This window comes from Pteropus medius, unplaced genomic scaffold, assembly GCF_902729225.1.
Source record: "Pteropus medius unplaced genomic scaffold, Ma_sr-lr_union100, whole genome shotgun sequence".
NCBI classification, from domain to species: domain Eukaryota; kingdom Metazoa; phylum Chordata; class Mammalia; order Chiroptera; family Pteropodidae; genus Pteropus; species Pteropus medius.
In genome coordinates this window covers 10,122,323-10,147,731 of record NW_024351729.1, presented here as the reverse complement: position 1 = coordinate 10,147,731, position 25,409 = coordinate 10,122,323, and the positions used below count along the sequence as shown (strand labels likewise).

At 36.7% G+C, this 25,409-nt stretch overlaps 2 protein-coding genes and 1 non-coding gene across 7 annotated transcripts in view; 2 read left to right on the top strand and 1 right to left on the bottom strand.

The window, feature by feature from the left end:
- Window positions 1-4,760, top strand: part of MPP4 (MAGUK p55 scaffold protein 4) — a 39,725-nt gene extending 34,965 nt beyond the window's left edge. The window contains exons 18-21 of the mRNA XM_039844460.1: window positions 901-994; window positions 1,398-1,506; window positions 2,356-2,490; window positions 4,233-4,760. Coding sequence (XP_039700394.1) covers window positions 901-994; window positions 1,398-1,506; window positions 2,356-2,490; window positions 4,233-4,424 — 530 coding nt within the window. The 3' untranslated portion in view covers window positions 4,425-4,760. The remainder of the gene's footprint in view (window positions 1-900; window positions 995-1,397; window positions 1,507-2,355; window positions 2,491-4,232) is intronic.
- On the bottom strand, window positions 3,242-3,347 carry LOC120587910 (U6 spliceosomal RNA). The gene has a single exon (XR_005649097.1). It is a non-coding gene; the product is annotated as a U6 spliceosomal RNA (small nuclear RNA).
- Window positions 4,761-5,897: 1,137 nt separating the features above from the next.
- TMEM237 (transmembrane protein 237) lies at window positions 5,898-25,039 on the top strand. 5 transcript variants are annotated; one of them, XM_039844456.1, is made up of 13 exons: window positions 5,900-6,112; window positions 8,077-8,108; window positions 9,632-9,688; window positions 11,813-11,950; window positions 13,228-13,345; window positions 14,101-14,258; window positions 16,754-16,877; window positions 17,160-17,351; window positions 18,411-18,484; window positions 19,076-19,169; window positions 19,962-20,083; window positions 21,837-21,936; window positions 22,849-25,039. In XM_039844456.1, the coding sequence occupies exons 1-12, from the start codon at window positions 6,060-6,062 to the stop codon at window positions 21,902-21,904; spliced, it is 1,230 nt and encodes a 409-aa protein (XP_039700390.1). In that variant the 5' UTR covers window positions 5,900-6,059; the 3' UTR covers window positions 21,905-21,936; window positions 22,849-25,039. The 5 variants fall into 5 exon arrangements, with proteins under 5 accessions (XP_039700393.1, XP_039700390.1, XP_039700389.1 ...); XM_039844457.1 differs by lacking the exon at window positions 22,849-25,039 and adding an exon at window positions 8,701-8,711 and having other exon boundaries at window positions 5,901-6,098; window positions 21,837-21,946; XM_039844458.1 differs by lacking the exons at window positions 5,900-6,112; window positions 22,849-25,039 and adding exons at window positions 6,775-6,871; window positions 8,701-8,711 and having other exon boundaries at window positions 21,837-21,946.
- Window positions 25,040-25,409: the final 370 nt, after the last annotated feature.

Below are 25,409 nucleotides of genomic sequence, written 5' to 3'. Positions count from 1 at the left end.
CTATCTCACTTGGATGTTAATACATCGGGAAGAGACTGCAGCTTGTCATTGGCTTTCTCCATTTCATATTGGAGACAATCTGGTGTAATAGAAAACATTAGTCTAGGAGGAGTCATAACACCTAGGTTCTTGTTTTCAACTTTGCTTTTCATTCGTCTTATGTATGTGAACAAGTTACTTACTCTCTAAAATTGTCAGTTACTTATCAGTAAAGTATAGGCAATAAAATTTCATCTAGCTAGGAGTGTGAAGGATGAAATGAGAGCTTGGAAAAGGCACCTATCTAAGCATAAGATATTGCTGGTATTGCTGCCTGGGGGCCTTTAGGCATCTTAGGGCTCATGCATAATTCACTAGTACCTGTTGTAAAGAGCAGGTGTTCCCTTGGGGCATCCCTATCCTGGCCTAATACCTAATACATTCTTGTCCAAGCCATGATCACTTAATAAAGGTTTATAGATTAACTGATTTTGATATGATAACTTCCACTTTCTTATCAATTCAAGCTCCTCTAAGAGAGAAAGAACCAGATTTAAACATCTGCCAAGTTTAAAAGGAGACAATAGCAACCAGCATCAGTTAAGTAAGAATTGTTCTGCTCTGTTTCCTGTCTTCTCTCTCTGCACTCCACCCTTGGAGAGTTATAAAGCTGGAGGAAGAGCAGTAGAAATGCCTTGAAAGGGAAGAAACAAAGTGAATCTTACTTCCTTTCCTACCTGCAGGCTCCCTGGGTACAGCAAGTCCGAGCTAGATGTGGGGAGGAATTGGTTCTAGAATTTTATTTATCTATTTATATATTCACTTATTTATTTTGATTAGACTTTTTTTTTTATCCAAATGCGTATTGGTAGTGAATTTTGAAGGTTCAAAGACCTTTTTAAAAATTCTCTTTTTTAATAGATACGACTCGTTCCAAAAAGAGTTATGAAATGGATGGACGTGAATATCATTATGTGTCAAAGGAAACATTTGAAAGCCTCATGTATAGCCACAGGTAAGCTAGACGTTCAGAATCTGATTCTTGCCTATGGTTGTTTTACATTCAAAATAGATTCTCTATTTTTATGCTTTGTCCAAAGCTTCTGAGGTAATTTCTTTTTGTTTCTGAAGAATTAAGCAAGAAATTGTAAGTCGATGTACAGTACACCAATTATTGGATTATAAGAGGGGGCAGAATTGAGTAGCACATTTTAGAGAATTTGGAGAAGTCATAAGTCCTAGCTCTCCTAATATTTTTTTCTCCTGTCAAATATCTACTACTCCTTTTTGTGCTAGTAAAGTCCACATATTTTATTCTATGCTGTTAGAGTTTACCTTCATGTTACTACTAATAATATTTTATAAATAATATTTTATTTGTAGAAAGAGTTCTTGTTTTCTTCATTTCACTCTTATAGGATGCTCGAGTATGGTGAGTACAAAGGCCACCTGTATGGCACCAGTGTGGATGCTGTTCAAGCAGTCCTTGATGAAGGGAAGATCTGTGTCATGGACTTAGAGCCTCAGGTGGGTCTGTGGTGGAATGTTCCCATCTCCCCAAAGTAATGAATGCATGCCATCCGTTTTGTGCACATGCTGTAGGTTGTAGCTGAGACACTTTATTCTGTTAGCCTGTTAAGGATAAGACACTACTCATATCTAAGGGCCAGGATCTTACATGAGGGATCAATGAGCAGGTAGCCGTAAAGAAAACTTAGAATCCTGTGTTGACCTTGGTCACAAAGGCATCAAGGTAACTTCCTATAGAGGGGATAAGATATTGGCTTTACACAAGGAAGAGAGGTTCCTATGTTGTCATATCTATAGCCACCTCCCCAGGACCATATGTGGAATGGAGCAGGAGTGAGCAAGTTAAGATAAAGAACACACAATGTGTAGGCCCAATTTTTATGATTCTTGTATTTTCTTTGCGTTTTCTGTAGTCATTTAAAACTATACTTTATGTTCTAAAGAGAATAAGGGGACAATAGATTTGTTCTTACTGGTGGTCAGTGTGAAGATGTCAGTAGTATCCGTGGCAAGAGGGAAGGGAAGTGAGGGTGAAACAGCTGATCTGCCTTGACAATCTGTCTTTGCCTTTGTCTTAAGAGATCATGTATAGAATCCTATTCTAAGATTTCAATAAAGGAGTCATGCCAGTAAAACAGAATCATGATTTGAACTTAATTTGATTCTAGAACCCCATCTTTTAATTTTTAAAATGTTTTTTAGATTTGAGAACTTGGGGCACATGGAAATATTCTCTGGCTAAAAATAATTGCTGATTTCTAGTTTTTTAAATTTTGAGAACATTCACATTGACTCTAGGAAATTAGGTCTTCTGTTTTTAAATGTGTACTTATTTTTTCTGCATAGGGAATTCAAGTGGCTCGAACCCATGAACTGAAGCCCTATGTCATATTTATAAAGCCATCTAACATGAGTTGTATGAAGGAATCGAGGAAAAATGCCAAGATCATTACAGACTACTTTGTGGACATGAAATTCAAGGTAAGACACAGAGGAAGTTCTTTTTCTAGTCAAACATCGCTGTATTGTTTCCACAGCATCCTTATGTTAAAGAACATAATTTATGTTTCTAATGAATAATGCCCTTATGATTTATCTTTACTGGACATCATTTATAAATATCAAAATAAAGTTTAATAACAGCTATAATGCTATTCTTAATTTTTTCTTCTTTTTAGAGTCTAGCTTAAAAAAAGAAAGACCCCTAAACTGCAGTTCACAGAGCCACACAGAAATTGGGTGTGCACAAGCCTGATATTTGTATTTAAAATGGATTATTTTACAGAAACATTTAAAAATTTACTTTAAAAATGCTCTAGTGAATATAACTCATCTGTAATCTGAGGTGTCTTTCTATATATTTCTAAACATACAAACTTTTTATTAATGATGATGGTACTAATAGAGGAGCCAAGCCAGATGAGAATAGATGAATTTTTTTCAGTTTTATATATAAATTTTTTCATTAAATCCACTTTAACTCATAACATATATTCAGCAAGGTTTAAAAATCTTAAGTGTACAGCTCAACGAATTTTTACATATGTATTCACACAGATAACTATTTCCTAGATCAAGTTAATACATCTACTTATTTGTGTGCGTGTGTGTGTGTATGTGGTAAAAAATACATAAAACACAAAATTTACTACCTCAACCATTTTTAAGTGTATAGTTCAGTCACACTGTGAAACAGTTCTCCAGAACTTTTTCATCTTGCAAAACTGAAATTAAAAGTATGGAATGTGTCACGAATTTACATGCCATCTTTGTATAGGGGCCATGCTAATCTCTGTATTGTTCCGATTTTAGTATATGTATTGCTTAAGTGAGCATAAGGTATTTTTATATTATCCTTTATCTTCTATTATTTTTATCTTTATAGTTTTTTCAGTGACTACTGTATGAAAGTCTGATTCTCAAGTTTGCATTTCAGACAGTGGAGTTCATGGATATGTTATCTGAGTCCTATGGGAATTTAAAATGTGTTCTTTCATTTTTATGGCAATATACACAAATTAATAAAATTATTTCTGGATCATGTGAATGGATGCCTTGTAAAGGAGTACTGCCACAAAATTTCAGTGCCTGCATTTATATCTGTGTTTATGATTGCTTTGGCACAAAATTGTACTATTTTAATTGTTGTGGACAAATAAGAAAATAACAGAAATGAAGTTTGTACATTAGTACCAAGTGAAGGCCAAACGACCTTCATTGAATGAGCATTTCACAGTAGCAGAAATATACAATGTTATAGTGAGTTAAGTCATTGTGAAGCAAAGGGTAATTTAGGTATTCTCAATTCAATAGAATGATGTCATACCATTCCATGTTGAAAATAGCCATTTTGTATCTGCAGAATAATGTCATTCTTATCAGTTAATGTTCATTTGAAATTTATGTTTAAATTTTAATTACATTTAAAATTTCTTTGGTTGTTTTTGTATATGGTATGAGAGCTTCAGTGTTTAGATAATAGAATAAGATAATTTAAGTCTAAGTGAACTATGAACTGTTACATAATTTTGTGAAAACTTGACCAGGAAGACATTATGACTGAAGATAGAAACATAAATCTATGGTTTAAAATAGAGAACAGTAATTTGACCTAATTGTTTCTCTAAATAGCTGAATGTAAAAGCATAACAAACTGCACATTATTTCTGTTCTAGTCATCTTATTAAGTTTATGCTGTCCATATTTTTCTATTTCTCCTGAAGGATGAAGATCTACAGGAGATGGAAGATTTAGCCCAAAAAATGGAGACTCAGTTTGGCCAGTTTTTTGATCATGTGATTGTGAATGACAAGCTGCAAGAAGCATGTGCCCAGTTGTTGTCTGCAGTTCAGAAGGCTCAGACGGAGCCTCAGTGGGTACCAGTGACATGGGTTTCCTATGATCCTGAGTCTTAGGGAGGCGTTCTGCTTAATGCTGGAGTTTTAACAATGTTCACCCGTTAGAAAGCTCTGGGCTAACAGCTGCAATCTAATATAGCAATATTTGCCCTATTATAATGTGTGCAACTTTAAAAGTACTTTAGTTTATTTTGAAAAGAAATTCCATTGTATGGTTATGTTTATCTATTCGGCTTTTGGGAAAAAAAAGTTTTCCTTTACCTCATATGCAGCAATTGATAGGAATATGAACAATGTTAAGTCACTGAGTATGAGAACCCTTCATAGATTTCATGTGGTCTTTGTACAATTTAGATAAAAAGAGCTTCCCTAAATAAAATAAGTAGTATTTAATTTCAGAGACTGTATATTACCTTATGAAACTTGTTTTATAAAAATGACTTTTACAAAGTGTCTACTTGACTAACTCGGCATGAAAAATGGGTTAAGATACACATTGCACATCTAACATCAAAAACGACAGAAACTGTATTGTACTCAACATTTTACACATCAGGCTACAAGGAAAAATTATTCTTCTGATCAGAGCTATAACAATCATTAATTTTCCTAAAGTCAATATCTACATTTATGCCTAAATCAGGAAAGCGCAATGGACTTTAGTCATAGAGACCAATATCTGCGAAAACGACAAGATGAGGATGTTACTCCAAGAAGTCTTGATTTTCCTTCTTCGATAGGTCTGAGACTTCCAGTCACTCTTCCTGCCCCTGTATCTATCTTCTGCATATACACACCATCCCTCTACTCTCTCTTAACTATAACTGCGTGTTTCAAAATATTTGCAATTTTTTAAAGTGAATATTCTTTCTGTAAAACCCAACCAAATGAAATGAAAATTGTCATGTTTAATGATACTTATGTGAGCCCGTTTAATGATACTTATGTGAGCCCAGAGTTGATTTTGCTGTGCTTCTTTGAGAAAAAGGTTTTCCAAACTTGATTTACAGTTATGGAATGGAGGGTCATACCCGTCCAGCGCAGCGCGGCGCAGCACTGGAGAATGTGCCTGAGTGGGAAGCGTGAGAGGTTGAGAAAAGACAGAAGACAGAAAGTTGGGATCAGGAGGTCCACTGTCCACTGATGGTAGAGCCCCTGCGCAGTTTTATTTTTGCAAGGTGCTTATATACAAGAACATACAATTGCTGGCAGAAAGTTTTCCTTAGGCATGGCAACACTGTTTCTATTTCGACCTTCAGCTTGTTTGTCTGCCTGCAGCTACATTTGAACCTCCTTGTTCTCACAAGGAATTTGCTAGGTGGGGCAACCCTTAGTTGTCCTGCAGACTGCAAGGACCTTGTAAGCTTACAGTCCGCTCTCCACAGGGTAAGCAACTGGAGAAAATTTGAGAATTGCCTCTATCAAAACACACACACACACTCCACCTCACCTCCATTCGAACTGAAACGTTGGCCCTGGAGTTGGAGCTAACTGCGTGCGTCCCTAACTCTGACGCCTTGGAAAGCCTGACTGGGCAGAGCAGAGGCGGGAGGAGCCGGGGCCCCAGAGGCGGCGGTCTAGTCAGGATCTGAGAAGCCCCCGCCTCCCTCTGGTCTCGGAGGCCACGGCGTCGCGGGGAACTAGGCTCGGGCGGCGGCGGTTGCGCTGCGGGAGCACTACAGGGAGCGAGCCATGAGGGCCGACCCGGGGCTTCGACTGGAGGACCACCCGGTGAGCGGTGAGGGGTGCGTGGGCCAAGGGAAGTGGCGCGGGAGGAGGGTGCAGCTCCAACGCAGCAGCTACCCCTGGGGCAGGGCCGACGCGCTAGGGATCAGAAGGGGAGATCGCGGTTAGTGGATGCGCGCACCGACCCCTTCGGGGGACACAGGATCGGACTGGGGCGGGAGCTGGAAGTTCGTCCCAAGGCCGGGACCGAACTCCTGGAGCCAGGCGAGGGGCCAGGCGTGAAGTTTCCGGGGGCCTCGGTGCGCCTGTTGTCATGACGACGCCTCACTTCTCAGCCGCCCCAGCCCCTGCGGGTACCGGGCTGCCAGCAAGGCCCTCCCTGCTGACTCCGCCCGGAGGGCATGCAGCAACCGGGGGGAGAGAGACCAATCTTTGCCAGCTGAGACTTTTCAGCACGATCTTCTCTCACGTCTCGAACAAACCATTGTAACTACTTTGGAAACCGTGGGGGAAACCGCTTCCCCACACCCCCTGGAGTCTCCCCTCCCGGGCACGTCAGCCCCGACTCCGACGCCCCATTTCCCGCGGGGGTAAGACGGAAAAGCCAGGCCAGGCCAGGCCAGGTTCCGACGCTCCCCACTTGTTCCCACCGCGCCAATGAGCGGCCGCTGGCTGCAGCAGCCATGCGACGCAGCCCTATGACGCACTGCGCCTGCGCGCGGCCGGCCCCAGCGGGCGTGAGCTAGCGCGGGGTGTGAGCGCCGCCTGGCGGTGGGCGGCCGCCGGGGGCTTCCCGAAGAATGGGAAAGAAGCAGGTGGTAAGTGAGCCCGAGTTACATTTGAGTTATTAGGATTTTGTGTTTAGTCGAACCGCCCTGCTTTTGAGGGGATTAAAGGTTGGGGTTTTGGATGAGTGTCACCTCATTTTTGCGGGACTTTTGAAATGTGGAACCGTGTGAACTGAGCCTTGGCTAGAACGCGATTCATAGCATCTTTAGAACAAAAGCGCTTTCATGTGACTGTCCTACTTTTCCAGTTGTAATTTTGAGTACTGGACGGTATTAAGTCTTACCCTCTTCTTGCAGCATTTGTATTAATACACTGTTTGAACGAATAGATTGCTAAATGAGACAGTTGCAGAGCGAACTACAAAAGTGTCTAAAATTTAACCCTATTGAATCAATGCCCTCTGCAGCAGCATGAGGTACTTGGAACATTAAATTGATTTCTAGGCATTTCTGTTAGTATTTTATTTTGAAATATTTGAGAATGCTTCTTAACTATAATCTCTCTGAACTACAAACACAACTTTTCTTATTTGTGTAAAGCAGCATTTATAAGGTCACCCCTCCACCCCATTCTTTCTATGCTAAAATACATTCTTTATCCTCTATTCAGTGATCTTTTTAATAAGCATGTTACTATGCAGCTCAAAACCTCCATTGGCTTCCTAATGAATTAAAACAAAATCTAGATTCCTTCTCTCGGTCTTCATGGCCCTAATTAATCTGGTCTCTGCCTACCTCACCTTGGTAACTGCTGCAGCCTTACTGGCCGCCTTTTACCTGAACACTCGAAACCCAATCTCCCCTAAAGGCTCTTTACCAAAAATGTAGGCTCCTTTCTTATTCAGTTCTCAGCTCAGACATCTGAGACTTTCCTTAACTAAAGTAGCAGGTCTCACCCTCACTCATTTACTACTACATATGCCCGCACACACATTATCTGCTAATGCTTAATCATTAGAATGTAAAGTTCCATGGAAGCAAGATCTCTGTTTTGTTCATTAATATATCGTTAGTGCTTAGAACAGGGCTGGTCTGTAGATATAAAGGAACATAGGAAGGAAGGAATTTTATTTGAAATTTGGAATAGGCAGAACAAATTTGAATATTGGTCCATTTGATTCTCATCAGTACCTCCTGGCTTCACTGATAAACAGGGTAATCAAAAGATTTGAAATATTTAAAGTAAAGATCCTCTAGGTTTTTACTTACAAGTAATTTTCTTCTTTTTCCCATAGCGTCCTCCACGAGCCCTTCCACCTGTGCCAAGGTAAAAGTACTTTACAGTAATTTTATTATTGAGTTTAAAAATATAAAATGAGTAAAGTGAAAAATTGACTACCATTGCAAAACTGTAATAATTCAGAAAATATTTCTTGAAAATTTTAGGAAAAGGCTTCTTAACAGTTTAAAGATGAAATATCCTTGAATCATTAAGATAAGATTTATAATTAAATATTCTGTTCCAGAGCCTAAATGTCAATATGGGTTAGGATAATGGATCCGTTTAGAATATTTTAGTGTCTTGTTTATCAGAATTTCGATTCTCTTTTGTTTGCTAGAGTAGTTTCCTCGGAGTTTAAGCTGATTTTAATCGGTGACAAAATAAGAATTCTTAATCTATTTAATCTACTTTATTAATAGACAGGAGGGAATATGTATATGCAGGTTCAGAAAATATTGGTATTATTTATAAAAATAAGCTAGTTTGTAAACTAGCTGACTTTGTATGAAAGCGAATTGTATTTTAAATCTGTAATGATTTAAGTCAGTTTTCAATTTGACAATATATAATAGCTTTCTAATTAATAGTTTCTTCTTTTGTCTTTGTCCTGATTAAATTTGGTCGGTGTCATGTAAAGTTCTATTCAAGGTGAGTTAGTTCATTGTCAATGTAAAACTTTCTAAATGTAGTATTTGATGTTCAAAAGTTAGTTTGATTCCTTAATCTTTCTCATAAAATTAAATCTGAATGATATAATTTATAATACTCCAATATCTGTTTATCATAATACTCTCCTACAACTGCCATTTTAAAATGGTGATTGATTTTTAACACTAATTATATAGTTATATATGACTTTACAAATATAAAAGCACTCATCCCTGAATGGAGTCACCCAGATTATAACTCATGGCTAGTTTATAGTTCTGCGTTAGGGTCTGCATCTTCCTTTGTCTCATTTAGTCAGGATAGACTGGGTAATGCTACATTAACCCCAAGACCTCAGTGATTTAATATTTTACAGAGTTATTTCTAATTGATGCAAAGTCCATTTTGGAAACAATCCAGGGCAGTTGGCTTTCACTACCTCTTCATTAACGATGTAGTGATTCAGGCTACTTCCATACTGTGGTTCTGCCATCCTAATATGCGGCCTTCTCAGTTGCCACAGCAAGGGAAGAAAAAGCTGGAGGGTTTTTCACTGGCTCTTTCAATGTTTTGGCTTCCAAATAACACAGATCACTTCTGCCGAAAACCTCTTGACCAGAACTAATCATAGGCCACACCTAAGTACAAGGGATCTGGGAAATGTAGGGGATCAGATGACTATTTAGTGAGCTCACTTTCCATGTCACACTTTCTAACATTACTGACGAGCAGTGAGCTACTGATACCACACTATGGGCTCTCTTTGTCTTTGTCTGTTTCTTGCCTTCTTTCCCTAATGTGTAGATTTTGACTGGACCCAGAAAAGAGAGAGAGAGGTCTTCCCTGTTGCAAGTTCCCTTTTGACTGTTCTCTGCATTGAATTTTAGGCAGCCTTTTCTGTTGTTCTTTCTGTTTTACAGATGATATTCCACTTAGTCGTCCTAAAAAAAAGAAGTCCAGAACAAAAACCACGCTAGGTAAGTTGTTCTTTGCTGTGTGGGATCACAAGTTTTTCCAGGACCTCGTGATAAACAGCACAGATCAGGAAGAGGCGAAGCCCCAGCAGTCCCAAGTCACTGCTGTGTTGAGGAAAGAATCAGGGTTACTTTGAAACAGTGAGATTCCTGGTGGTAGTGAGGAGCAAGGCAGTAGGCAGCCTGAAGAGTGTTTAGAAGGAGTCATGAAATAGAGGGTTATGCCACCAATATTCTTACTTCCACTACATTCTTGGACTCTTTGGGGGTGTTTTATCCCTAGACAATGTAAGTTATCTAAATTGTGATTGGTTCCAGACCCTGGCACAGAATACTGGATTTAGAGACATGGGGTTTTAGGATCCCTCACTTCAGTCAGAGAATGTCTGCGTTAGAGCATGAGTCTGAAGGGCCATATCATCCAGGTAGTAAAGCTTCAGTAATGAGCAAATTCTGTGAACTCCTTTTTGTTTTAGTTATTCATTTACAATCCTGGGTGTTCCGTAACTCAGACTCGCTCATCCAGAATTCATCACCTTCAACGATAAGTCAGTTTTTTACTTCTCACTACAAATTTTGTTAATGGAACCTCCCACTCTCCCAGTCACTCAGGTTGGAAACATCAGTGTCACCTGTAACTGGTCCTTTCATTCTACTTGCTGCTTTTCACAAGCTTGCTGCTTCTATGATGTCTTTTAGGTCTCTTTCCTCCTTGCATTTCCAGTATCACAGCTGTAGGCAGTTTAGCTACTTACCTCTTTTCACCTGAGCTATTGGGGTAGCCTCCAACATTGCCCTGTGCTTCTAGCTTTCTTTCACTCTAACTGGTCCTGCCCGCCACCTCTCGCTGAACTTTTTACAGCTGATAGATGACCATACACCTGGTTGGAAACTTATATTGGCTTATCATTGCCTAACAAATGGAGGAATAGATGGAGAAAAAGAAATGGAGATGGATGCATAGAGAAAAAGAAATATAGACACAAACAAAACAACAAATAGATGCACAGAAACGTAGATTCACAAAGATACTGAAATGCTAGGCCCTAAAAATACACTCAGTTAAATACAGACATGTACATATGGACTTAGGACGGTCACAGGTGGAGGATACAATAAAGACAGAGTTGGGGGAGCAGAGACACAGCTCTGTCCCAGCTACCAGCACTTCCTTGTAAAAAAGAGAAAACAAAAATTCAGTGCTCTAGACAAAAAAGGGAAATATGTTGCTAGGCTTTTATTAAAATTGTTTATTTTGGTTATTTCAAATTATCTGAAGTAGTGGGTGATGGAGAAGAAGAGATGTTTCTTCTTCTAGCAGCGAGATTGTTAGACAGAGGACCTGTGCATTATTAATATGATAGAATCTTCTAATTTGCCTTCAAGGAAGCGTTAGTTATTTTGTCACCACCAACAAGAGTTTGAGTGTCATTCACTAAATCTTTGATAACATTGGACAATATCAATCTTTTAAATTTTTTGTTAAACTTGAGGGCAAATAGTAGCTTATTTTAGTTTCTGATTACCTGGATACTAATGAGGTAAAGCATCTTTTCATTTGTTTATTAATATATTTATATTTCTTCTTTAGTGAAGAAGACAGGCAAGGGAATGTAGTCAAGTAAAATTCAAATCTGACAAAATGTGTTGAAATTTGTTCAAAGACTTGATGAGGGGAGAGATCGAAATGAATGACCAAATGAAGAGATTTATAAATTATCCGTTCAGTTATCCATAATGACTACCATGTGTTAATTTTACTAATGAAGTACTAAACTATAGAGTCTGATAATTCTTAAGGCATAAGGCAAGTAAGAGAGTTCTCTATGGTGATAGTTTCTATTATGTTTTAACTTTTTTGAAAATTCGAAGCAAATTCTTCTCCTTCCCTTCTTTTGTTCTTCCTAGCCCCTCTCCCTTTTTCTTTCTGATTCTCATCCCTCATTTCTTTCTTTCCTCAACTTAAAACCCAAAGTTACAGGTGAGGAGGAAGGAAATCTTGATTTGGGGTATAATCAGTTCTATAAAACAAAGGGTTACTATATAGGAAACATTCTAGGTCTCTCTATTTAAGACTCAGTGATCTCTGCTCAAGTTATCCCATTTTTCCACTCTGTTTTTCTGTAGCAAGTGCTTCTTTGGAAGGCCTTGTTCAGACTGCTGTTCATAGGCCATCTGAAGGCAGTGAGCCACCAACTAAAGAACCCATAGAGGAGCCAGAAGCTCCTGTTCAAAGGAGACAGAAGAAGACGAGGCTCCCTCTTGGTATGTAAAGAAACCAGGATTAGGTTGTGATAACAGTTGTGATTTCTAGGGTATGATTAAAAACCTGTCTGTTCCCATTTTTCCCTACTCATATTCCATTTTTTTCTTTATCGTTTAAAATTTTTATTACTGGAGTAACTCAATTGGGTTTAGTCAAGAACACTTTAGAGGGTCTTTTTTGATCATATGTGTGTAGATTATGAAAGAAGGAGTACAAATTCAGGACTAAAATAGAAAGTTTAGATCTTGGCATGTATAAGAATTTAGTATATAATGAAAAGGACATTTAAGATTAGTGGGGAAAGGATAGATTCTGCATTAATAATATAATAAAGCAATAGCCAAATTTATTGGGTTTTGCTAAGACTCGGGTACTATTTATGCTAAACAAGATAAACAATACTATATCATTTATTTTTTCTATAAAATTGGCAATGCTTTTTAAAAATTATAAAATCCAAATGTGCTGAAGGGAAATGGGTACTCATACACTGCTCATAGGAATGTAAATTGGTATAGCCTGTTCGAACTTGTAGCAAGGAAATAACTACAACAGCTACAATAATTAAATGATGTTGACTTCAACATTATTTATGAGTAGAAACTGGTAATACCAAATATTTAGCAGTGTGTTACTGGCGAAATAAATCCTTTTCTTCATTTAATAGAAACCAAGTACGCATCGAAAGGACTGTTAAAGTGTAATAATGACATGGAAACCCATCAGTAATATATCATTAAGTCAGAAACAAAGATTATAAAACAGTATAAATCAGAGAATCCCATTTTGTAAAATATGTTGTATTAGTTTCCTAGGGCTGGCATAACAGATTACCATAAACTGAGTGACTCAAAACAACAGCAGTTTAGTCTCTGACAGTCCTGGAGGAGAGAAGTTCCAAATCAAGGTGTCCCCAGGGCCATGCTCCTTCTGAAGGCAATGGGAAAGAATTCATCCTTGGCTCTCCTAGCTTCTGGTTATTGTTGGCAGTCCTTGGCATTCGTTGGCTTGTGGCAGCATAACTTCATTTTGTGTTTCTGTCTTTACATTTTTTCTTCTGTTTCTCTGTTAGATTGCTTACTTTTGTTCCATATTGTTTGGCATTGCAATTTCAGCTGCTTTTGTTGAGTTTTTTTTAGAGGTGTACATTTTTTTTAATTAAAAATTTGTAAGATGAAAAGATTTTGCCTGATTAAAATTTTCAAGGTTCTCTGGTATTATAAGTCTTATATATCACTTTTCTTTTTTGACAACTCAGTCTACTTTTTTTTTTCAGAATTGGATACTGCCTTCACCCAGAAGACATCTAGTCCATCTTTATTACGAAATGAAAATGGTATCGATGTGGAGCCAGCTGAGGAGCCAGTTGTTCAGAAACCTCGAAGGAAGACAAAGTAAGAATTTGTTTGTTTTTCTAAATGTTCTTCAGGGGTACTTTGATGCTTAATTCAGAGCTCTCAAATGATAGCTTCTGATGAAATCTTATTAAATACTTATAGTGTTTATCTCTAGGATAAGTAGATTACAAAAATTGCCAGTTAAACCAACCTAATGATGAATTTGAAGAGTAAACTACTGAGAAAAGTAAAATACTGTACTTAACTAGAAATTCTTAGGAACTATCTCTGTAAAAGAGGAACACAAATAAAAGATTATATATAAGTAGCAAAAAAATTACATTTTAAAGATATTAAAAATTATGGTAATAGTAATAAAATCAGCTGTTATAATTTATTCAAATTATTATTTCAGCAATAAATAAAAATACTTTAGCATAGGAAATTAAGTGTCAGATAAAATAGAATGGCATACTTTAACGAAGTTGATTGGAAGTCGTATAACACTATTAATAGTATTTAGAAATGACCCTATAAACAATATTCAGTGTCTGTTCAGAATCATATAATTTGAATTCTGGAAAGAACCTTACAAATCTAATTTAGTCACTTCATTGTCCAGATGAGAAAACTGAGGCCCACAGAAATATTGGTGACTTGCTGCGCATAACAGTTAATAACTGATCTGTTTGAGTAAAATCCAAATTTCTCCAAAGTCTAGAGCTCTTTTCTTTTACTCACAGGTACTTCCTTATGTGGGTCTGTAAAAATTCAACAATCATGCATTTTTCTTACATTCTTTCTGATTACAGGAAAACCCAGCCAGCAGAATTGCAGTATGACAATGAGTTAGGAGTGGAAGATGAAGACATCGTTACTGATCAGCAAAGTAGTCCAAAACAGAAGTCAGTATTCACTGCACCCACTGGCATTAGCCAGCCTGTAGACAAAGTGTTTGTGGAAAAAAGCAGTAAGTAGCTTCTTGTTTTGGAACATGAGCTCTTTAAGAAGTATGCAAGGATATCCTTTGATCTAGAAATTATACTTCTGGAAATCTAAATTAAGGGAATAAGCAAAAATGTGGACAAAAATTTACACACAAAGCTAGTCATCACACTGGAATATAAAAGAGGAGGGGAATGAGTTCAGTCAGTTATGCTATATTTATGTAATAAAATCTGCACCATTAAAAATAATGTTTAGGGAGAATTCTACATTGCATGGAAAGAGTCTAATGAAAAATAAACATACATACACATGTAGTTTGATCTTAGCTATAGAATGCATAGAACAAAAAACTAGAAGGAAATATGCAAAAATATTAATGCTGGTTGTTTCTGAGTTATAGTATTATGGGCAATTTAAAAAAAATCTATCCCCCAAAATATACCCTCATACACTGCTGGTGGGAATGAAAATTGGTACAGCCACTGTGGAAAACAGTATGGAGCTTCCTCAAAAAACTAAATAGAATTACCATGTGATCCAGCAATCCTTCTTCTGTGTATCTACCCCCAAATTTTGAAAACATTTATCCATAAAGATTTATGCACCCCTTTGTTCATAGCAGCATTATTCATGGTGGCCAAAACATGGAAACAACTGAAGTTTCCTTTGATAGATGAATAAAGTAGATATGGTACATATATGCAATAGAATATTACTCAGCCATAAGAAAAGATAAAATACTGCTATTTGCGACAACATAGATGGATCTTGAGATTATAATGCTAAACAAAATAAGACGGAAAACGTTGAGAACCATTTGATTTCACTCATGTGGAATATAAAACTGAAAGCAACAAACAAACATGACAAACACAAAGACTCATGGACACAGACCATGGATTAGTGGTTACCAGAGGGAAAGGGGGAGAGGGAAGGTAGATAGGGGTAAAGGGGACCAAATATTTGGTGATGGAAGGAAATTTAACTTTGGTGAACATACAGTGCGATATACGGATGTATTATTGAATTGTACACTTGAAACCTATTTGATTTTATTAACCAACGTCACCCCAGTAATTTTAATTAAAAAAAAAAAAAGTCCCCCTACCCTTCCATCCATTTCTTTATTTTTTGTTGTATTTTTACTAGTTTTCTACAATTGGTAATGATGGTATTGGTGGGGCAGGTAATGATATAAATTCTATAATTAAAAAGAAATGAGAGAACATATATAATGGTGTTACCATATTAAATAAGAAATACAACATTATAATTGTATACTCCTTTGGAAATAGTTGTGATGTTGTATAGCACGCGCTGGTCATAAGACTACGTTTGTAGTATTTGAGAAAAATCTTACCTAAAGGATGATCATGACATACGCTTCTCCCGTGGATATGCTATGAATATGCTGCCTAAAGAACTTGTCTGAAACGTAAAGATTAGTCCTTAAATTAACAATTTAGATGTTATGTAATTCATTTTAGAATTCTGGTTCTTTAATATCCCTTCTAAGGCCGGTGAGGAACCTGTGATCCAGAGAAGCTAACTGACTTACCTAGGGACTCACAGTTGGTTAGTGCAGAACTGGGACTCGAATAAAGTTTTCATGACTTCTATCTAGTCAAGTGCTTTTACTAGTATACCATGTAGCCACTTAATTTACTTGTCTATTTTCAAGCAATATCACTCAGTCCTCATTTTTATTCTTGTTTCCCTTAGCATAGAAACTTCCCTGCTAGAGTAATTGACCATAAAGAATACCAGTTGTCCGTCTAGAAGTTGTCAGGGAAAATTAGGTGTTGCACCTCTGTCTTTCATCTTCTGAAATACCTGACAGCCAGGTTTGGCAAGCATAATTGAAATGGAACTTTGACTGCTGCCTGAGGTTCATTTGTAGATTTTCAGACATATAAGAAGGAGCTTCCTCCTCAACAGTAAAAGAATAAAGCTCTGCGGACACAGTGTTGTTATGCTGACACTTGAACTGATAATTCTCACAGGAAACTTCTTAAGAGAAGTTTATGAAACAACCCATTTCTTTTCTCTCATCACAGAGTGCCATGCTACACACACTGGCATCTTTTCCTAAGAAATTTAAAGTATTTTCAAATACTTGCCTTTATACTGTTGACATTTAAACTTTAATACTTTTAAAGTCTCTTAATGAGAATATTTTAGACTTTGTCACGTTAAAGATTTCTAGACTTTTAGTTGGAAGTTCATTTTTGCATTTCCTTAAATATAATTGATTTCTAAAACTAACATCTATTTCAGGTTGAGAAGAAAGTGCATGGACATCGTTTATTTTTCCTAACGATAGAAAAAAGTAGTATGTTTAAACAACCAAAAGAAAAAGAGCCTTTTGAAACAGGGTCTGAATCGGATATAATTTTTAGATAGAAAAACAGCAAAATTTCAGTCTCCATCTGAGGGTTTTTAAGTGTGGATTAATAAAAAAAAGACTGTCAGGGTTCTTTCTTGTTCATTGTTAATAATTGTGTAATGTGTTCTTAGGGCGATTTCAGCCCACCGATCGTTCAGAGTTGATAAAGACCACAGAAAATGTAGATGTGTCGATGGACATGAAGCTTTCCTGGACCACCAGAGATGTTGCCCTTTCAGTGCACCGGGCTTTCAGGTGGCTGCCTTTGTTGGATTTTTCTTAAAACAAATGTTACATATTTTAAAAAAAAAAAAAGTGTTGATTGTTCAACACTTGACAGAATTAATGACTTTAAATGGTGAGTGGGTATTTTTTCTAAACATTCAATTGGAATTAAATCATCTGACTTCAGTGTAGTAAAAAGGCTTGTTTTTACTTTCCATGAAATGTTGAATTTTATTCTTATATATGAAGAGACTTTAAAAATATTTTTACCGTAGTAATTCATGTATAATAATCAAACTCTTTTTTATTCAGGATGGTTGGTCTCTTTTCTCATGGCTTCTTGGCAGGCTGTGCTGTGTGGAATATTGTTGTGATATATGTTCTAGCAGGAGATCAGCTTTCTAACCTCTCGAACCTTTTGCAACAATACAAGACTTTAGCATATCCTTTCCAGAGTCTTCTCTACTTGCTCTTGGCTCTAAGTACAATTTCAGCTTTTGACAGGTAAGACTGCTGTGACTGCAGATCCCTCTAACTTTTCTTCAGGAAGAAATGTTGAGCAAAATGTGTCGTTGACTATGACAGTATTCAAAATAGAATTGTAGGACATTAACATTATTTTGACTTTTTTAAAAGCCAGCATGTTTCTGTTTTTATTTTGGGAGGATGGGAACACCGTGGGAGGAAAAAAAAATATGCCCCAAAGTCTTAACCCATTCCAGCATCTACTCTAAGTCCAAAATTTCTTCCAGATACAATCAACTCAAAAAGTCTAAATCAAGTATAGGTGAGAGTCTGAATATTGTATTAGTTTCCTAGAGTTGCTGTAACAAAATACTACAAACTCGGTGGCTTAAAAGAACAGGCATTAATTGTCACAGTTCTGGAGACTAGAAGTCTGAAATCAAGGTGTTGGCACAGCCGATTCCATTTTGGAGGTCTCTGAGAGAGTCTCTGCTAGCTTCTCTCCTAGCTTCCAGCTCTTGCAGGCAATCCTTGGCTTGCAGAATCATCACTCCGATCTCTGCCTCTGTTGTCACTTGACAGTCTTCCTCGTACGTCTCTGTGTCCCTTCTCTTCTTATAAGGGCACCAGCCATATTGGATTACAACCCATTCTAATGCCATCATCTTAACTGATCACATCTGCAAAGACTCTATTTCTAAATAAGGTCATGTTCACAGGTACCAGGGTTTAGAAGTTCAGCGTATCTCTTTGGGAATACTGTTCAACCCCTAAAGAAAAACAACTTACAGCCTAACGATATGATAGTTGAAAGAGGTAGAATCTAATGAAATTTTACGGATCAAGTTAGTTTTTTCAGAATGTCTTAACTCCAAAGGAATGTTCACTAAAATAGTCTTCTAGTTAAATGTTTTATGTGGTCTTTATAAATAAGAGTCTTTCATGTGTGTTAAGTATAAACTGTAGCTGCTGAAAGCTTAGTAATAGACAATAAATATGGTAGCATTAGAAGAGAGAAGGAAAAACTATAGTCAAGGGAGTACAGTTTTGTGAGAAGTTTACAGCCGCACTGTGACACGAGGCTTTTGTATTTTTCAGGATTGACTTTGCTAAAACATCAGTAGCAATCCGAAATTTTCTTGCCTTGGATCCAACAGCTTTAGCATCTTTCTGTGAGTAGTTTAATTTGATAACTGTTATACTTGTGTTACACTGTAATTTTGAATGAGGAAAGTTATTTTTTAAAAAAGTTTATATTATTGCTACTTATAAACATTACTAATGGATGTTCAGTGGAATTGGTAGGAAAAAACATGGAGGGATAATTTTGATAGAATTATTTTTTAGTAGTGGTTAATCTAAATAGTTTTTAAAAGTTTAATTTGGTCTAGATTACTTAATATTTAGCTTTTGTATTTTCTACTTGACATTAAACAGATAGAGGTGGTATAGCATTTCCATAACATACTATTTTATATCAGTTATGAAAGTGTTAAGACCTCAAGTCAATTAATTTCTTAAAAGATCTTCAAGATTCTTGTCAGTTTTAATGATGAAATAGTAAACATTTCAAAAGATCCTTCTGTACCTGTATTCTTGAAAAATGATAATAAAGGCTATCCAGCCTATTGAAATTGATCAGATGAATTTCTTTTATATCATCACTCTCCAAAGTACAGATTTTTTTACTTTAATATATAAATTCAGAATAAACTGGGCTGTTAAAAATACATTATTAGTAATTTCATTTGTCTTTTTCTCAGTGTACTTTACTGCTCTTATACTATCTCTGAGTCAGCAAATGACAAGTGACAGAATCTACCTTTACACACCTCCTTCTGTTAATGGCAGCCTCTGGTAAGATTCACAATGGCATTAGCAAATGTCGATGTTAATAACATGGACAGTGGGAGTGATGGCACTATTCCTATCCTTCCAATCTTTTACATGTCTTCATCTGTAAGTAACAATGAAGGTCCTGATTTTGTTTCTAAAATTGTGGCAAGAAAACATCTATTCTATCGATTAATGGATATCTATGTTTATAAATACCTGCATTTTTAATGAAATGTCTTTTTACAAATGTTTTAAATCTCTTAAATTATGGTTTTAAAATATGTCATTACATGGTGGACTAGAGGAGCCCTGTACCCTCACCCCGAGTTGGGAGCCTAATACCCCAGAATAGTGAAGGGAGTGAGTAGCTAGGATAGAGCCAGAAAACCAAGCAATGCTGGAAGGAGAGCAGGCTAAGGAGTGCCAGCCTCCACGGATCGGTGGCCAGTTCACAAAACTCAGAGCGCCAGTCTTTTTTGAGAGAGTGGCTAGAAGCATGTGGTAAAGAGAGAAAAGAGAGGTACTTCATGAAGAGTAGCACCATAGAATTTGGAAGAGAAACTTAGAAAAATATTTTGGCAACACCAAATTTCAATTTATATCAGTGTACAAAGCAGATCTGTTTAGAACTCAATAACCTTGAACTTTTGTTCTCATGATCTCTGTGTGTGTGTGTAGTGTATTTCATACTTTACTTGTTATTCCTGTATGTGAGGAAGGACTAATACTTATTTTTAAAGTTCATAAAATACATATATTTGGATATATGAACCAAGATGAAGACATTTCTAATGAGTTTCTCTGTATCTTTAGGGCAGCAGGAATTGAGGAACAGGTTCTCCAGCCATGGATTGTGGTGAATCTCGTGGTAGCCCTTCTGGTTGGATTATCTTGGATTTTTTTGTCTTATAGGCCAGGCATGGATCTTAGTGAAGGTATTAAAGAACAAATAGTATAAGAATATTACGAAATTCTCTACAGTGACTTTAGAAATTTTCTTTTAGTGAATGTAACATATTGTAATAACAAAGACATTTATAATAAAATAATAGGAAGTTACAATAAAGTGGTGAAACAATGTCAAGAGAAGCGGGGCGAGTGTCTAGGAGAGCTGGAGGCCCTCGAAGTACTTAATGAGGGACTTCTGTGGCCCTTGTGCATATTTAGGTTGTATATCTTCTCTTGGAACCCTTCAGGTATCTTATAGAAAGCCCTTGCTCTTCATGTCTCCTACTCGCCTTCCAATCAAAGTATCTCTTAATTTGAAACAAATCATGCTTCATTTATGTAGCCTCTGTCAGACACATATTAAAATGAATTATTTTTACCTCCCCCTCTACCTGACACAAATTCTTAACCTTTCATTGTCTAATGAAATGTTTAGTAATCCTATCTTTGGTGTGCCCAGTATGAAGGGAGATTTACTAATCTCTAGTCCTCAGACTTCTTTTAGAACCCCCGAAGAAGAGGAATCATATTAGCAAACTGCTCATTCTTTCTCACTGCTTTAGGAACTGCTTGGTATTGGTAGTGTAAGTTGTATTTGTTTGGCAGATGTCCCACAGTTTCACCAATGAATCTCTATGATATTTTCTGGACCTTGATCATTATTATGTTCTTGATTTGTTAAACATCCTGAGCATTTAACTGCAATTAGATCAACTAATTACAGCCTGTCTCAGAAGTCTTAGAATTGAGAATCTTCCCAACATTTCCATTTGTAAAAACCAAGACAAAAAAAAAAAATGTAATCGTGTATTTTTATTTATGAACATACCTATTTACATCATCATTCTCAGGCTGCTTCACTAAATATCCTGTCACTTTATTTATTTTGATATATGTAAAGTATGTTTCAAAATCTTAGGGTTGATGTATTCTGTTTTCTTTCACTAAGTATAGTTTTTAGTCATTCAAAGAATTTTTCATCTAATACTTAGACAACTTTATTAGATTCCTAAGATTTTCTTTTTTAATATTTCTTGGTATTTTAATAAATTATATGCTCAGTAATGTCAACTAATAACATTCTAAACTGTGGTTGGGATTGAAGCTACATCTAGCTGGCTTGTGCAGTATTCAGTTTAAATCACTTTCTAAATATTTACTTTCTAAATATTTTGTGTTACTTTCTAAATATTTACAGAATCCTAATCTCTTTTAGGGCCATGTGAATTATATAATATTTTATTTTCATGAGGATAAAAAAATTAATATAAAATGGGGATGATAATACCCCACTTATAGGGTTGTTATGGTGATTGAAGGGGACGGCACATTTAAATCCTGGCACATACCTCATGTTAGTTCCAGTGCTTTCCTCTACACGTGTCCCCTACATTTTAGGTTATTATGATCACTATAGAATTATACCTTTTAGCTATTTAATGATTCTGGATTCTCCAAGTGACTTAAATTTCCTAGTAAGAGCTTTTATATTATCTCCATTACATATGTTTTATTTTTCAGGGGTTAATAATACATTTAAAACTTGAAATTTCTAAAATGCAAAACTTATACATTAGTCATTAGCTTAGCTTTTAAATCACATTTCACTCTCAAGAATTCTTACTTGTACTTGAGGACTTTATATTATTATAGGACTGTTTATATTGAAACTAAAAAAAAAAATCTTTTTGAGGTACTAGGAAACCGTTTTGCGTATGATCCGTTCATTTTCTCTTCCAGAGTTGCTGTTCTCCTCTGATGTAGAAGAATACCCTGATAAAGATAAAGGACTCAAAGCCTCTTCATAATGCCAACTCACTTACAGAGGAATAATAACCCAGTATTTAGAATTTTTCCCATTCTTGTTTTTATTTTAATTTTAATTTAATTTTATTTTATTTCATTTACCCCTATAGCACCTGGTCTTCTATCCAAGTACTAACCAGGCCCGACCCTGCTTAGCTTCTGAGATCAGACGAGATCGGGCACATTTGGGGTGGCATGGCCATAGATCCATTCTTGTTTTTAAATGTATTTTTATAAGATATGTACAAGTGTATTTGGAATGATATTTTTTATTATAAAATACTGAAAAAATTCTCAATTATGGAAAAGGTTAAAATTGTATCTGCAAATTTATAAACATTAATCTCGATAGCATTATTATCTTAATGACAAAGGAGATAATGAGCTAGAAACCAGTAGGTGAAAGTGTTTATTTCCTGTTCTCTCAAATTAGTTGCATTTATAATCATTATCTTAAAAAGCAGTAATACAGAAGAAGCCATAACTTTAGGATTACAAAATATATGTCAGGTTTAAACATAAATTTAGGGAATAAGGAAAGGAAAAAAAGACCTTCATTATTTATTTTTGATGTCTCCTTACTGAATTAATTGAAATATATAATTTGTCTTGTGTATCATTTGGTTGTGTATCATGTAATAAGTAGAATGTAATGTAATTTAGCTTGAAAGATGATTTACTTCATGGCTAATAAAAAGGAAATGTATCTTTTTTGTTTGAAAAATTTTATAACTGAAAAAGTTTATTTTCCTTTAAAACCTATACCAGTGGTTCCTATATATTGTTGCACATCAGAATCATTTAGGGAGCTTTAAAAAACATATGTAGCAAAAGAGAAGCTGAGCAGGCTAAGGGCTCAGGGAAATAAAGGAGAGGCTAGTGAGCTTGTTAAATTAACAGTTAGTTGGCCTCTGCCGAATGGGTTCCTCTGCCTCTTTTTTTGCAGGACAAGAAATATGAATAGAAGTTCACCTTGCCTATTCTCAAGCTCTTTGTCAGAGAGATCTTTGGCTCTCAAGGAAATCCCACTCTTGAAGTGGTCCTGCACTGGAAAGGTGTCTTAAGAGCTGTATCCAGTGGTGCTCAACTGGTATGAGACAGTAGAGCTCAAGACAATGATAAGACTCTCTATGGGAAAAGGCTTCTCAGAGGCTCTCAAGCACATCAATGAAACTGTTGGACCTGCCCTGATCAGCAAGCAGCTGAATACTGTGGAGCAGAAGAGGACTGACAAATTGAAGATAGAGATGGATGGCTCTGAGAATAGGTCTAAATTTGGTGTAAGCACCATAGTAGGAATGTCGTGCTGTCTGTAAGGCTGGAAGTGCTGAAGGGAATTCTCCCTGCTGTCACAGAATTATAAATCTGCTGGCATCCTGCCAGTTCCAGCTTTCATTGTGATCAATTAGCAGTAAGCTGATTGTGCAGGACTTAATGATCCTCCCTGTCTGCAAACTTCAGGGAAGCCATGGGGCTCAGAGCTGATGCTTACCATACCTGAACAATGTTATCAAAGAGAAATATAGGAAAACCAGTGTTGGAGATTGACATTGTGGTAGGCTGAATAATGTCTTCCAAAGCTATCTGTATTCCAATTCTTGGAACCTTCCATGGCAAAAGGGATTTTGCAGATGTTATTAAGGTCGTGAAACTTGAAATGGGGTAGATGATCCTATATTATCAGAGTGGGCCCAGTGTAATCACATGAGTCCTTAGAAGCAGAGAACCTTCTGTCATCATAGGATGATGGAATAAGGGTCAGAGAGCTGTGATGTTGCTGGCTTTGAAGGAGGAAGAGAGAGACACAAGCCAAGGAATGTGGGTGAACTCTAGAAGCTGAGGACAGCCCTTGACTGACAGGCAGCAGGGAAACGGATATGGGCTCTGTCCCACATCTTTTAAGGAACTGAATTCTAGCAACATCCCAAATGAGGACGGAAACAGATCCTCCCCTGGAACCTCCAGAAAGGAATTCAGCCCTACTGACACCTTGATTTTAGTATGGCAAGACTCATGTCAGACTTCTGACATACAGAACTGTAAGATAACAAATGCATATTGTTTAAATGCTAAGTTTGTGGTACTTTGTTGTAGCAATAGAAAGTTAATACAAGGTTGAAGGGAGTTCTGCTCCCAGCATTTTAGAGAATAAAAATGCTCTGGAGCTGCTATGGAATGCAATTGGAAAAGCTGGCTACTTGGTAACTTGTAACTGGTGTGGACATAGTTGCCTTTAGGTTCTTCAGCTCTGGGAAGTATGACCTGGCTTTCAAATCTCCCAATCCTTGAACAACAGCTGATTGACCTGTATAAATCTTTCTCCAGGGAAAACCCAGTGGTGTCTGTCAAAACACCTTTGGCCATGATGTAGGGGAAACTTGGAGGAAGTTCATTGTCTCACAATCATTTTTCTCACCTTTCTCCTTGTATCAAGTGTGGGTAGAGCAATATACTTAGTAGAGTTTCTGAGTTGTCGACGGACAATCCCCAGTGGAGTTTTTGGTTTTGATTTTGGGGGGATGCAAAATAAAGTGTCCAGTAATACCTGCATCTCCCCACTCTCCTCAAAGCAGAAAAAAGCATGTATAGACTTTTACACCCCATCCCCAGAGATTCAGATTCAATAGGTGTGAGGTGGTGCCTGAAAACTATCTTTTAGAAAAAGGTACTCCAGGTTATTGTGATGTACCAAGTTGATTAGCCAGCATTTGGGACCTCTGGCCTTCACATTACCATTTGTAATCTATTATGAAACAAAGTTTGGATTGAGATAGATGCTTTGATCTGTGCAAGGGCAAAAATATGAAAAAGAATAAATAAAACTTGGTTCTTGCCTTATAGAGGCTCATAATCTATTCAGAAGACAAAGATAAATACAAGACTTATATCCAGAAAAGTACTATAAATCATAGTATATTATCTTTGGGGATTAATTTTTTTCTACTCAGCATAATTCTCTAGAGATTCAACCAAGTTGTGTATGTCAATAGTTCACATAGTTCACCCTTTTTTATTGCCAAGTTGTATACCAAGGTACGTATATGTCTGGCAGTTTAACTATGTACTTAACGGAAGGACATCTGAGCTGATGCAACTTTTTGTCTGTGAATAAAGCTGCTATGAACATTTGTGTATAAGTTTTTGTGTGAATGTAAATTTTTATTTCTCTGGGATAAATGCCCAAGAGTACTATTGCTGAGTTTTATGATAGTCATATGTTTAGTTTTTTTTTAAGAAACTGCCAAACTGTTTTCGAGAATGGCTGTACCATTCTGTATTTCCCCCATGACACTTTTTTTTTTGAAGAGTCCAGTTTTGTTTTAGAATGTCCCACCTACATTTTATATTTATTTCACATTTTTCCATCATTCAGTTTGTTCTTCTGTCTCCTGAATTTCCTGTAGACTAGAGGCTAGGTCTAGACATTTGGTTAGATCTAGGTTAGATATTTTTTATATTATATCTCATGAACTGTAAAGAAGTCATAGACTGTGCTGGTAGGCAGCA

Coding starts and splice junctions, on each gene's coding strand:
- TMEM237 (XM_039844456.1), top strand. CDS start 6,060: ATGAGGGCCGACCCGGGGCTTCGACTGGAGGACCACCCGGTGAGCGGT. Junction 8,109..9,631: donor GCCCTTCCACCTGTGCCAAG/GTAAAAGTACTT, acceptor TCTGTTTTACAG/ATGATATTCCACTTAGTCGT. Junction 13,346..14,100: donor AAACCTCGAAGGAAGACAAA/GTAAGAATTTGT, acceptor TTCTGATTACAG/GAAAACCCAGCCAGCAGAAT.